We start from the raw sequence: 13,859 nt of genomic DNA on the forward strand, positions 1-13,859 counted from the left end.
CTGCATTGCTTTACTGCCCTTTCTGACCCCACTTAACTTCTCCCACACTCATCTAGACTGCTTCTTGTTTGTTTACACAAAAGATGCTGCATCGTATTAAAAAAATACCAGATTAGGCAGCAATTCAATTGAGCATATTTGCCAATGTTAATAAAGTGCACTAGTGACGTTCTTGGCATTAGTGGCTACTGACTCGCTGCCAGCTATCTGTTATCCTATATTTAGAGCCCCATTGCATTTAACGGTAGATAAATGCTCATTGTGGCTGTGTGGATAATTGCTTTTGCCTCTGGGCTCAGTCACGTCACAGTGCAGATATTTCACGGATGACATTTACTATAATTCGTCTGTTAAGGATGTAAAGTCGTAAATGTCTACACAACGTGAGCTCCCAAATGCCTCAGTAAGTTTATTCATTGACCAGGAATGGTCTGATGTCTAATCCCTAGTGTGCACCAAGTGGCTTAGAGGCTGCAGCTGACCCCTAATTATCCCACACCATGTCCCGCTCACCTTCACCCTTGTGTTCGCTGACTTACATTGGCTCCCAGTCCCCCAATCCCTCCAATTTAAAGTTCTCATCCTCCTGTTTAAATCACTTCATGACCTCGCCCCTCCCTATCTCTGTAACCTACAACCCACAGTGTCAGCTGTGGCTCAGTGGGTAGAGTCAGAAGGTCATGGGTTCAAGTCCCACGCCAGGGACTTGCGCACATAAATCTAGGCTGACACTCCAGTGCAGTGCTGAGGGAGCGCTGCACTGTCGGAGGTGCTGTCTCTCGGATGAAACATTAAACCGAGGCCCTGTCTGCTCTCTCGGGTGGACGTAAAAGATCCCGTGGCACTATTTCGAAGAAGAGCAGGGGAGTTATCCCCGGTGTCCTGGCCAATATTTATCCCTCAATCAGTATCACAAAAATAGGTTATCTGATTATCACATTGCTGTTTGTGGGAGCTTGCTGTGCGCAAATTGGCTGCGACGTTTCCCACATTACAACAGCGACTACACTCCAAAAGTACTTCATTGGCTGGAAAGTGCTTTGAGACATCCTGAGGTCGTGAAAGGCGCTATATAAATTCAAGTCTTTCTTTTCTTTTAACCCTCGGCCCCGAGCTCTCCGTTCCTCTGACTAGTCTTTTGTGTATCCACCCCACTGTTGGTGGCCGTGCCTTCAGCTGTCTAGGCCCCACGCTCTGGAAGTAAATAAAATACTAAATGTTTCTAGTACTTCAACTGTAAGAAGGCAGTCAGAAAAGATAAAAATGGGCTTGAAACAGAGGATGAACACCAGATAATAATTATATTGAATGGCTTTTCCCTCCAAGCATCACAAGGAAAGACATGAGCAACATGCCCGCTCCAAACAGAGAGAAGCCAAGTAAATCATTGATGCCCCAGAAATATTAAAAGAGCTTAAAATAAATAAATCACCAGGAATATATGGTACTTATCTGATAGTGCTAGGAGAAACCAGGGAGGAGATTTGTGAGGCACTGACAATTATTACGAGGCTTCACTGAACACACGGGAACGACCAGTAGATTGGAAACAGACTACTGTGGTGCCAATGCTCAAAAAGGAAGGCTAAACAGGCACTACAGACTTATTAGTCGCACTTCCATTCCATGTAAAATAATGGAATCACTTATTGGGGTAAACTTGAGGATAATCTGTACAACAAAACCTAGTATCTAGTTGTCACCATCTCCAAGCCCCAATTCCCAATCCGCAATCCAATCCCCAATGCAATCCCCAATCCAATCCCCAATGCAATCCCCAAGCCCCAATCCGAATCAATGGATAGCAACCTGGAGCAGGAACCCTTCCCTAGACCAGAGGTGATGATGTCACCACCCCAGCTACGATGAGCCTACTCAACATGAGCAGAGATTTAAGCTGGGAGCTTCCTGTGCTGTTTGGCTCAGTTCCAACGCTAGTGGGAGCATTTTACCCCACTGAGTCACCCAGGGAGCACAATCTCACTACAATTGTAAGAATGTTGCCATTTTGACTAGCCAAAAAGACCAGGATATAGGATATTCACAAGATCGAACTGTCCATCGCTGCAATTCTCATGGGTTTTACACGTTGTACTCACCATTTAACTCCACGTTCTTACCTCATTAAAATCTCCGACCCTGGGAATGTGGTTCTTCCTGGTCTTGCCAAGAATGTTGCCGGAATTAGAAATCACTACTGCAGTGTTCCACAGTGTCTCTCCATGAACCTCATCTCGCTCCAAGATCGGGGACACCACAACCAGGTTGTATTTTCTTGCAAGCTGCAGGAGGGAGGGATGGGGGAGGAGGGAGGGGACAAGAGAGAGAGAAAGAAAGACAAAGAAGATAAAACAAAAATACATATAGAACTAGGCTTGTAGCTGATGAAAGGTCATCGACCAGAAACGTTAACTCTGTTTCTCTCTCCATAGATGCTGAGTGTTTCCTGCATTTTCTGTTTTTATTTCAGATTTCCAGCAGCTGCAGCATTTTGCTTTTGTTTTAGGTTTATAGCTTTCAGTTTTAGGCTGAAAGCCAAAAGGTTAAAGGAGCAGAACTGTAAAGTCCGCGCCTCAATAATACACGGACTTCGGGAGAACAGTTTAACAGGTACTTTACTGAACAGGAGGGCAACGTCAGACTGAAATACAGAAACCTGCTTGGGCCTTTTATACGGGGTGGTCACTGCCGGTACTGCAGTCTAAAACCAGTTCTTCCCTTAAAGGTACATACACAACAATTCCTCCCCTTTTAGATAAACAGTACATAACATTCATTTAACAACTAAATAATAACTAATTACAACTTTCTGGATATTATATACATCAACTGAAATAATCATTTATAAGTTCAGTCTTTGAGGAGGCTTCCTGATCCTGACTGGATAGCACCTTTCTCGAGTATCCTGTTCTTGCGGCGGAGCGGATTCTGGTTCATTGTCATTGGTTGGTTCGTCAGCTTCCAATACCACTGCTTCCGAGGTAGACTCAATCTGTACTTCGGCTTGATTACCAGGTGCACCTTCTCGTGGTACGGGTTTGGCTTGTTCCTGTGACTCTAGAATCTGGTCAGCATGGCGCCTCACAATGCTCTCTCCAACGTCCACTGCGTACATTAGTGGTCCCTGCTGTGTGCATATCGTTCCTGGCTGCCATTTTTCTGTTCGGTAGTCGCGGGCCAAGACTGGTTGCCCTATCTTGAAGCTCCGGGTTGGCTTCTCATTTATGTGCTGGAATTGCTTATCCTCAACATCTCGTCTTATGTTTGGTTTGAGCAAATCCAGGCGACATCTTAGCCTTCGGTTGAAGAACAGTACGGCTGGAGCTTGGTTGGTTACTGCACGTGTCGCATTCCGGTAAGCAAACAAGAAACTATCCACCTTGTGTTGTAGTGGTATGTCGTCATTATACATTGCCTTTATGGCCTTTTTAAAGGTCTGAACAAACCTCTCAGCCAATCCATTTGTGGCTGGATGATATGGGGCAGATGTGTAATGTTTCACCCCATTATTCTTCAGGAACCTCCGGAAATCCTCAGACACAAACCGTGGCCCATTGTCGGAGCAAATCTGTTCTGGCAACCCATTCCTGGCGAAGATGGTCCTTAGGACTGCAATAGTTTTCTCCGTGGTGGTGGAGGACATTTTAATGACCTCTGGCCATTTCGAATGGGCATCCACAGCAATTAGAAACATTGAGTCCATAAATGGACCAGCAAAATCAATGTGTACCCATTGCCATGGAGATGAGGGCCACTCCCATGGATGTAGCGGGGCCTGTGGTGGAGCGTTTTGGACCTTCTGGCATCCTGTGCATCTCTTGGTCATATCCTCGATTTCTTTATCGATTCCCGGCCACCACACAAACGCCCTGGCTAGGCTGTTCATTTTTACCCCTCCCAGATGACCCTCATGAAGCTCATTGAGCACTCTCTCTCTCAACTTGGGTGGAATTACCACTCGGGATCCACACATCAAGGTCCCCCGGCACACTGACAGCTGTTCTCTCCTTGGCGAGAATGCTGGCAACAGTGAGTCGCCATATGCTGGCCATCCCTTCACCGTCAAATCATACACCTGAGAGTGTGTCGGGTCATTTCGGGTTTCCTTCTCGATGCTCGAGTTTGTAACAGGCAAACATTCGACTATAGTCGCATGGACTATCTCAACAGGGTCCACTGCAGGTGCTTCTTCTACCGTAGGCAATGGTAGGTGCGACAGCCCATCAGCGTTTCCATGCTGTTTCGTACCTTTGTCATACTGATGTGCCCCTAGAAAAAGTGACCATCTTTGCAGCCGTTGCGCCGTCATCACCGGAACGCCCTTCTTTGGGTTAAAAATGGAGACCGGGGCTGATGGTCAGTCAGTAGGGTGAATTTCTGCCCGTGCAGATAGTGATTGAACTTCTTCACCCCCCACACCAGGCTGAGGGCCTCCCTGTCAATCTGGGTGTAGTTACGCTCGGCTGAGGTTAGCGAGCGCGACGCAAAGGCTATTGGCCTCTCTGAACCGTCACGGAATTTGTGTGACAGTACCGCTCCAATGCCGTAGGGTGACGCCTCACATGCCAACCGAATCGGTAGTGTTGGGTTGTAGTGGGCCAATACTTCTTTTGAAGTGATTAGGCATTTACATTTCTGAAAGGCACGCTTACACTCATCACTCCATTTCCATGTCACTCCAGTTTGCAGCAGGGCGTTCAGTGGGTGCAGAATTGTAGATAAATTCCGCAAGAACTTATGGTAGTAGTTCACCAACCCGAGGAACGACCTCAGTTGCGACACATTTTCCGGTGCTGGAGCCTTGACTACAGCCTCAATCTTGTCCGGCGACTTATGCAACCCTTCCTCATCAATCATGTGGCACAATACGAGATTTGTCTCCTGAAGAACTCGCATTTGGGGCGGTTGGCTCGTAGCCCATATTCCTGCAATCTCGTGAGCACCTGTTCCAGGTTGGCAAGGTGTTCATTGTCATTTTCGCCCGTAACCAGGATGTCGTCCAAATAACACTGGGTCCCCGGGATCCCTTGCAGGACTTGTTCCATCGCCCTCTGCCAAATAGCCGGGGCTGATGCTACCCCGAATACCAGTCGATTGTACTGGTAAAGGCCTTTGTGAGTGTTTATCGTGAGATATTTTCTAGATGCTTCTTCCACCTCCATTTGTAGATACGCTTGGGCCAGATCAATCTTCGTAAAGCGTTTCCCTCCAGATAGTGAGGCGAAAATATCTTCTATCCGCGGAAGTGGATACTGTACTGTGTGCAGGACTGGGTTCACAGTCACCTTGAAGTCCCCACAGATGCGAACCTTCCTTGGCTCCCCAGGCGTGCTGCTCAATGCTTTCTTCATTACAGGAACGATGGGTGTGGCCCACTCGCTCCAGTCCACCTTGGATAGCACACCCGAACGCTCCAGACTCTCCAGTTCAGCTTCAACGGCTGGGCGGATCGCGTATGGCACCGGTCTGGCCTTAAAAAATTTTGGGTTTGCGTTATCTTCAATCTTTATGGTTGCCTTTACTCCTTTTAGAGTCCCAAGTCCTTGTTGGAATACCTCTTCCGCGTCAGATAGAATTTGTGACAGACATCCAGGTGCGATGTCATCATCTTTTTTGTCAGTCACAGTTAGTGCCTGAATGGAATGCCAATCCAATTGTATTTTTCGGATCCATTCACATCCCAAAAATGGTGGTCCTCCATCTCGTAGTATATACATATATAGTTTCTGTGTTTCCTTGCCGTTATATTTAACTGGCACCCTTATTTTTCCTCTGGGGTAGACCTTTTGCCCCGTGTATGTCTTCAGTACAATGGACGTGTGTGAGAATAGCCGCTCATAGTCTCGTCGATTCATGACAGTTAGGGCTGATCCTGTGTCCAATTCCATCTTTACTGGGGACCCTGCTACCCTGCTATCGTGAGGGTGACCCAAATGGTTCGGTGATCCTCCTTTGCGATCACGTTGTGTAACTTTAGACAACTTAGTCTCCTGCTCCCGGAGTCCTTATCACTCTCCTGATCTTCCGAACTACTGTCTGTCAGTTTCTTTACTTTCCTGTATTTTTCCTTAGTAGTTCTTGTCGTGTTGGTTTTTTTTCCCGACCTGCAGACTCTTGCTATATGTCCCATTTTTCCGCATTGCCTGCATACTTTGTCCTTAAACCAGCAGTCCTTCTGATCATGGGTTGTTCTGCCGCAGCGATAGCACTTTTCTGCTCCATACGCCATTTCGTTAGCTGTATTCTTGTGGTTTCTGTTGTATTTCCGCAGCTCCCCGTGCTGCTGCTTCGTAGGATACTGCCACGCTGAAAGCCTGTTCTAGCGTCAGGTCCTTTTTTGAAAGTAGTCGTTTCTGGGTTCCTTCACTCTGGAGCCCGCAGACAAACTTATCCCGTAAGGTGTCTGCCAGTCCTGCTCCGAACTGGCAGTGCTTCGATAACTTGCATAGTTCCGTAAGATAGTCAGCATTGCTCTCATCTTTGTGCTGGTTTCTTTTATGGAACTTGAATCTTTCTGCTATCAGCAGCGGTGTAGGGTTTAGGTGTTCCTGTAAGATATTAACAATCACCTCAAAACTTTTCTCCATTGGTTTAGCTGGGGTAATTAAATTCCGCAATAGGCCGAACGTACTCGCGCCCATCAAATTCAATAATACCGACGCCCTCTTTCCATCGGCCACCTCATTTGCCTTGCAGTACACTTCAATTATTTCCACATACGTGGTCTAGTCTTCTACCTCATTGTCGAAAGCAGTGATACTGCCACTTTTCGGCATCTTGGGTGATTTAAAATGGCGCCTCCCGCGCTTTTTCTTCTTCCCCAATGGAATAAAATGGCGCCTCCCGCGCTTTTCCTTCTTCCCCAACGGGATAAAATGGCGCCTCCCGCGCTTTTCCTTCTTCCCCTTGCTGCCACGCTGCTCCTAGCGTTCTACAGGGTAATGGCGGCGACCCGCGGCTTCGGCGCGTCTCGCTTTCCTTCCCCCCTGTTTATTTTCTCTCCGCTGCCCGGTTCTTGAGCACCGACCGCGCCCTGTGCGCTCCACCCTCTCTCTCTCTCGTTTTCTTTTCCCACCGACGCTGCGCGGCCCGTTTTGTAGAGCCGCTCGATCGAGCTTGAGCCCGCCGCAGTCCGGAAGGGTCAGCGCACTACCTGCTACCAGCACAATTTGCTGGAACACCCTAACTGGGGAGCCAAGCACAGCTCTCCACAGTCTCTCCCGCAATTCTCCGAACACCGATGAATTCTTTGGGCGGTTGCCCGCGGTCGACGCCCGTTGCTCAGACTACGACCTCCAAGAAACCTCCTCTCAGGGCGAGATCCCCGTGAGATGATGCCACACTGCAGGTGAGTTCAAACTTACTCGTCGCCACTGTAAAGTCAACGCCTCAATAATACACGGACTTCGGGAGAACAGTTTAACAGGTACTTTACTGAACAGGAGGGCAACGTCAGTCTGAAATACAGAAGCCTGCTAGGGCCTTTTATACAGGGGTGGTCACTGCCGGTACTGCAGTCTAAAACCAGTTCTTCCCTTAAAGGTACATACACAACAAGAACCTCCAAACCAGTTCCACATACATGCCATATTTTATCAACTGTAAGCTCAACATGAGAACGTTTGAAACCGGGACAGTGCAAGCCACCAACCAGCTCTGTCACTGAGCAGGGGGATGTGATTGGACCATGACCATCCTCCATGTGGAATTGCCAGTCTCAGCTCAGCAACTGTTGGGAGACACCAAGGACCCCTTTCTGCCCAGAGAGAAAAACCAGGGGAATAGGCATGTCCACGCCACTTCTGCATCCTTCTTAGCAGAAAGTCTCAGAATAGTGTTCGTACAGCCAGTAAAGTAAATTTGCCACATCCACTAAAGCCCGTTTAAAAAAAAAAAAGGTCCTCCCGGCCCGGCCTTAGCCATTCTGGCAAGTTTACTCTGGGGTTACCGCTAGCTTTGCAAGACCTGAGCGTCAGGAGCCAGCGACACTACCAGAATATGAACCAGTGTGTGTCAGGTCACTCTCAGGGTAAGTGTCAGCCTGTGCCAAGTCACTCTACACAGAACTACACAATCTTCCTCCTCTTCCACCTGCGATGACCACAAGCACTGGGGCGGCCATATAACTCCCAACTCCAGTATCTGCTGTACCCCACATAGCCATGATAGCCATGTGTTTGCTCTTACAGGGTACGTGAGTTGCTACACTGGCTCTGAAGTGCCTGTGTTTATCTCATGTACAACTTACTTTGCATAGTCTGGTTTGCACAAGAACAGTTACTGAAAACTTAACAACTTCCTATCATATATATATTATATATATATAAAATGTTAAAAATTGGCAGTGATGCCTCCCTTGGTAGAACAGTCTGCCAGTTTTCACTGTCTAGGCTTACATACGGGTGAGCCATCAAAGGCCTGTCAATGCCCATGAAACTATTCCCAGCAAAAGTCTGCAGCTTCAGGAGAGGAAGGGGAAATTTGTTTTTAAATGTATTTACTCATTTTTATGTACTGATTTAAGTAAAGCTGTGTGTTAAAGGCTGCTGCACAGGATCAGTAGTAAAAACAACAGCAGCTTCTCTCAACAAATAAATATTTTCAGTGGTCGTAAAACCTCGTGCTCAACAATGTACAAATGGAAAGGGCCAAAGGCAGCTTCTTCCACCTTGACAGCTTCATCTTGGAAACAGACCAAGAGATGTACAAGAACCCCTTTCTGAGGGTCCCTTTGGCACTCTGGATGATAAAATCCAGTGCGACTCTGCACTGCCACAAAAACTGAGCCCAGGTGGCCACATACACGCTCATCAAAGCAAAAGTTACACCCTTAGGTTTGGACATTCTACAAAACTGTGTTCAGGCAGAATTTAGAGACTGGCCTGGTTGGCAAGTGGAAAGGTACAACAGCTGTTATAATCTGTGCGCTGGATACACCATTTTAATAGCCCCAGAGTGAAATATGGGAAAGGAACGGAAATGGGAAGTCAGTGTGTCTTTCCAATACAGGGATCATAAAATTGTCTGAGTAATTGTTAAATACACATATAGATGGATGATGCTTGCTTATGTGCCAATTGCCTTCCCAGTTGTTTCTCCTTCCTGAGGCCTGGTGCTGAATCTTGCTGGGATACGGTCCCACAGGCACTGGCAGCCCTGCTGTACTTTTCCCGGGTGGTCATTCACCGTGGGCGAACCCAGTTTGTCACGAGACTATGCAACTGTGGAGTGCATCACAGTGCTTGACGTGACACGATTTTTTATAATTGATTCTCAGGATGTGGGCGGCGCTGGCAAGGCCGGCATTTATTGCAGCACGGTGGCATAGTGGTTAGCACTGTTGCCTCACAGCGCCAGGGACCCGGGTTCAAATCCGGCCTCGGGCGACTGTCTGTGTGGAGTTTGCACATTCTCCCCGTGTTTGCGTGGGTTTTCTCCGGGTGCTCCGGTTTCCTCCCACAGTCCAAAGATGTGCTGGTTAGGTTGATTGGCCATGATAAAAATTGACCCTTAGTGTTAGGGGGGATTAAATACGTGGGGTTACGGGGATAGGGCTTGGGTGGGATGGCTGTCGGTGTAGGGACCGGGTGCTAGGGTTTGGATGATCAGCAATGGTCTCATTGAATGGCGGAGCAGGCTCGAGGGGCCGAATGGCCTACTCCTGCTCCTATCTTCTATGTTTCTATGTTTCTATCCCTAGTTGCCCTGTACAACTGTTAGGCCACTTCAGAGGGCAGTTCCGAATCAAACACGTTGGTGCGGGCCTGGAGTCACAGGTGGGCCAGACCAGGTAAGGACGGCAGGCTTCCTTCCCTGAAGGGCATTAGTGAACCAGTCGGTCTTTTTAAAGTGAATTCAAAATGTGAAACTGGCACAGTGGGAAATGAAATGACGTTGTGTGGATTATTCGACACACACTCTCCCCCTGATACATTAACCTGTTTTTATTCTCCTTCAGAAGCTTAGGAGTTTGTTGCCTATTTCCAGCATTTTCTGTTTATATTTAATGAAGGATTTGCATCTTTGAACAGTTAAAAGAAAAAAGGTTTTCACGTCACTGAAGAGCAGCGGGAAAATCAATGTCCGTTGATTCATACACTGAGAAATGTGCAATTAGTCATGGCACAGTCAATAAAACAAAAAAAACACACACAATGTAACTCGCACCTACAGAACATCAGCCTTTAGTTCAAGATTTTTAAATTTAACTTTACCTACAGGTTAGCATTTTCTTTACAGTGCAAGCAGCAAGCACAGAGTACTCGTTCATTGAAAAACCAGACCCCACATGAAGCAACCCAAAAAATTCAACTAGTTCTGTCCACTGAATAAATACATTATCCAGCTCCCCAGTGATTAAAGGCACCACCCTTTAATGTACATACAGATCAGAAAGTCACAGGTTTGAACCCTGTTGAGTTAGCAGATCTCAGCAGGACATTCAGTGCGGTGTTACAACTGGCCTTAATCAGGGCCTCCTGGGCTAATGAGGGGTAACATCAGCCGAGGTTCCTGCTCCTGATTGTTGTCCAGTGAGTGAGTGCGAGACTGCGGGTGAGAGAGGGCGACTGCGGGCGAGCGAGGGCGACTGCGGGCAAGCGAGACTGCGGGAGAGAGAGAGTGTGTGCGAGAGAGAGAGAGAGAGTGAGTCAGCGCGCGCGAGCGAGTCAGCACGCGAGAGCGAGTCAGCGCGCGAGCGAGTCAGCGCGCGCGCGCGAGTCAGTGTGTGAGAGCGAGTCAGTGTGAGAGAATGAGTCAGTGTGAGAGAGTGAGTCAGTGTGAGAGTGAGTCAGTGTGAGAGAGTGAGTCAGTGTGTGAGTGAGTCAGTGTGTGAGTGAGTCAGTGTGAGAGAGTGAGTCAGTGTGTGAGAGTGAGTCAGTGTGTGAGTGAGTCAGTGTGTGAGTGAGTCAGTGTGTGAGTGTGCTTGTGGATGCCGAGCAAGGACAGATTGTGGTGCACTTCAATTTTAAATATCCTGCTGACGCTCCAAGTCTCGGCTCACACGTGACGGGTGAGGCAGTGGAGAGTTACTGACACCAGTGGCACCATATCCCTAGCAGGAGGGGAGGGGAGGGGAGGGGCTGCAAAATCGGAGGGTAAAAAAATCTGTCGGATGGATCGCAATGTCTCTCCTCCCTTTCTGGGTTGCAACATCTCAAAAATGAGCAATTTTAAGTATCAATTTCTGCTATTTTTACACACTGTTTCATTCTGTCACAGGCTGAATGTGGTAAGCGAGATTGCCTTGAGGTGAGTGGCCCACTGTCTCTCCCTCACTTCATGTCGGGTAGCAGCTCGCCTCTATGCTGTGCAGATAATTGTTATCAACTTGGAAAACATGATTTAGCTGAAGGGGTGCAGGGAAGCTATTTATGTCTTTGGGATAAATGTCCACAAATCCAGCAGCTGTGTGACAGGGAATAGTTTATCTTGCAGTTTACTTTAATTCCCTGCAAATCTAGCAAAGTTACACTATACATGGTATAAAAAACAGGTCACATCAACTACTGGATCATTCGCGCCCCTGTCTCTCTGTGCACCTCTGCCTCTCGCTCCGAGTTCTACATTTATAACTCACCAGGTAAAAGTTCCACAGCCACCGGTTGCCCTATGGTACTTCCTTCAGGTGGCTGTTACTCGCGTGCGAGCCTAGATCATGATTGCTAGCACACTATTTGACCACAGAGGCCATCACAGCCAAACTGGATCCGGTCTTCACCCAATGCACAGCCTTCAGCAGTGATCAGAAGTGGGAACGTTGGGTGATTCGACCCTCCTATCCCTTGTGCTCTGAGGCTAACTGTGGCAGCCCTAGTGCCAGCTGAGATCATTTACCTTCGCACCAGACCAGGAATTAAATCTGGCACCTTCTGCTGTGTATACACTGGAGATCATACCTCGTCATAGAGCAGCCAAGATTTCTGAGCAAGACCTGTTGAAATGCTGATGGAGAAGCATTCAATTTAGTATCTCATAACTGTATACGTTCTATATAGAATACTGGCAGTAGCTTTTACTTGAGATATGCTGCACATAAATACCTAAAACCTCCCAGTTTCAGATTTTGCTGGTTTTAACCACAAGTGTAACACAATAATCAGAAAACTACCCATTACTTAACGTGTAAAGGCATCGCCTGGTGCTGCAACAAGCCACACACCAGAAAGTCTCAGGTGTGATTCCCCAGTCTGTGCTGAGCTAGCTGAGCGTAATTTTAAACTGGAAGCATTAAATATCCGCAAAGCTCCCGCATTAGATGGGATACAATCTCAAGGAATTCAAGGAAAAAGAAAAGGGAAAGAAAGACATGAACTTGCATTTATATAGCGTCTTTCACAACTTCAGGATGTCCCAAAGCGCTTTACAGCCAATGAAGTACTTTTGAAGTGTAGCCACTGCTGTAATGTAGGAAACACAGCAGGCAATTTACGCACAGCAAGCTCCCACAAGCAGCAATGAGACCAGATCATTTTTTTTCTCACTGATGTTGGTTAAGGGATAAATATTGGCCAGGACACCGGGGGGAACTCACCTGCTCGACATCAAAATAGTACCATGGGATCTTTTACATCCACCCAAGAGGCAGACTCGGTTTAACGTCTCATCTGAAAGAGGACACCTCCGACAGTGCAGCGCTCCCTCAGCACTGCACTAGAGTGTCAGCCTAGATTTGGTGCTCAAGTCTCTGGAGTGGGTCTTGAACCCACAACCTTCAGAGGCAAGAGTGCTTCCACTGAGCCATGGCCAACATCATAATGATGCTTTGGTTGATTTTTTTTTTTTTTTAATTTTTTTTTTTAAGATCCATAAATACTGGAGTAGCTGAGGACTGCAGAATGCCAACTGTAGTTCCAATATTCAGAGAAATGAGTAAAAACACAAACCTGGTAATCGCAGACAGTCAGCCTAATAACCATAGTAGGCAAAATGGTTGGTGGTGTTCAACGGGGTGCCAAAGGTGAACATCTGAAGGGCGCAGGTATCACAGGGAGCAGTCAGCATGGTTTTAGAAATAACAGCTCAGGTCTTACAAACCTTTTTTGAGGAAGTAACTAAGCTAGTGCAAAAGGCTAATTCAGTAAATATAGTTTACCTGGATTTTCAAATTAAAGCTCCTCAGGAGGCTTAAGGCTCATGAATAAATCGTCTAGATGGATTAAGAACTGGTTTGGTAGCAGAAGTCAGAGAGGGTGGTGATAAATGGAAAATGTCCTGCCAAGGATATAGTAACCAAGGAGTGCCACAGGGATCTGTTGTAGGACCCGTGCTATTTACAATATTTGTGAATATGTCTCTAAATTTACTGATGACACAAAGGTCTGTGGGATGAAACTAGTAGAAAGGAGATAGAATATCTTCAGAGAGATTTGAAGCAATTATGTAGATGGGTGAGATAGGGCAGATGTTTCTTAAGGTGCCTAATACAGGGTAATACAAATAAAAAAAGATAACAGTAAACATGCAATAACAGAACCGGATCGAAGTGTCAACTTGGCTCAGTTGGTAGAACTCTCATCTCTGCATCAGAGGGTTGTGGGTCCATAATCCAGGCTGACACTTCAGTACAGTACCGAGGGAGTGCTGCACTGTCAAAGGTGGGACGTTAAACCGAGGCCCTGTTTCTCTGTTGAGTTGGATGTAAAAAGTTCCTATTGCACTATTTGTAGAACAAGGTGTTCTGGCCAACAGTACTCTCTCAACCAACATCATAGGGACTGATGTCCCCACCAAGGGACAGCGGAAAGGTGACGAACAGGAGGGGCAGAGAAGGAAAAGGTAAAAAAATCTAAAAGAACCTTTCCATATCAGGGAATAAAGGGCAAGGGGTGAAATGCCCTAACTGCACTAGTGCAGCATGT

The 13,859-nt window shown here is 47.1% G+C and overlaps 1 protein-coding gene across 2 annotated transcripts in view; it reads right to left on the reverse strand.

The window, feature by feature from the left end:
* The window catches only part of upb1 (ureidopropionase, beta), a 152,420-nt gene that overhangs the window by 62,637 nt on the left and 75,924 nt on the right, over window positions 1–13,859 (reverse strand). For both annotated transcript variants that reach the window (XM_085962089.1, XM_085962088.1), the window contains one exon: window positions 2,121–2,282. In XM_085962089.1, coding sequence (XP_085818215.1) covers window positions 2,121–2,282 — 162 coding nt within the window. The remainder of the gene's footprint in view (window positions 1–2,120; window positions 2,283–13,859) is intronic.

Source organism: Somniosus microcephalus, chromosome 19 (assembly GCF_052327205.1).
Source record: "Somniosus microcephalus isolate GS21.2 chromosome 19, FLI_Smic_1.0, whole genome shotgun sequence".
NCBI classification, from domain to species: domain Eukaryota; kingdom Metazoa; phylum Chordata; class Chondrichthyes; order Squaliformes; family Somniosidae; genus Somniosus; species Somniosus microcephalus.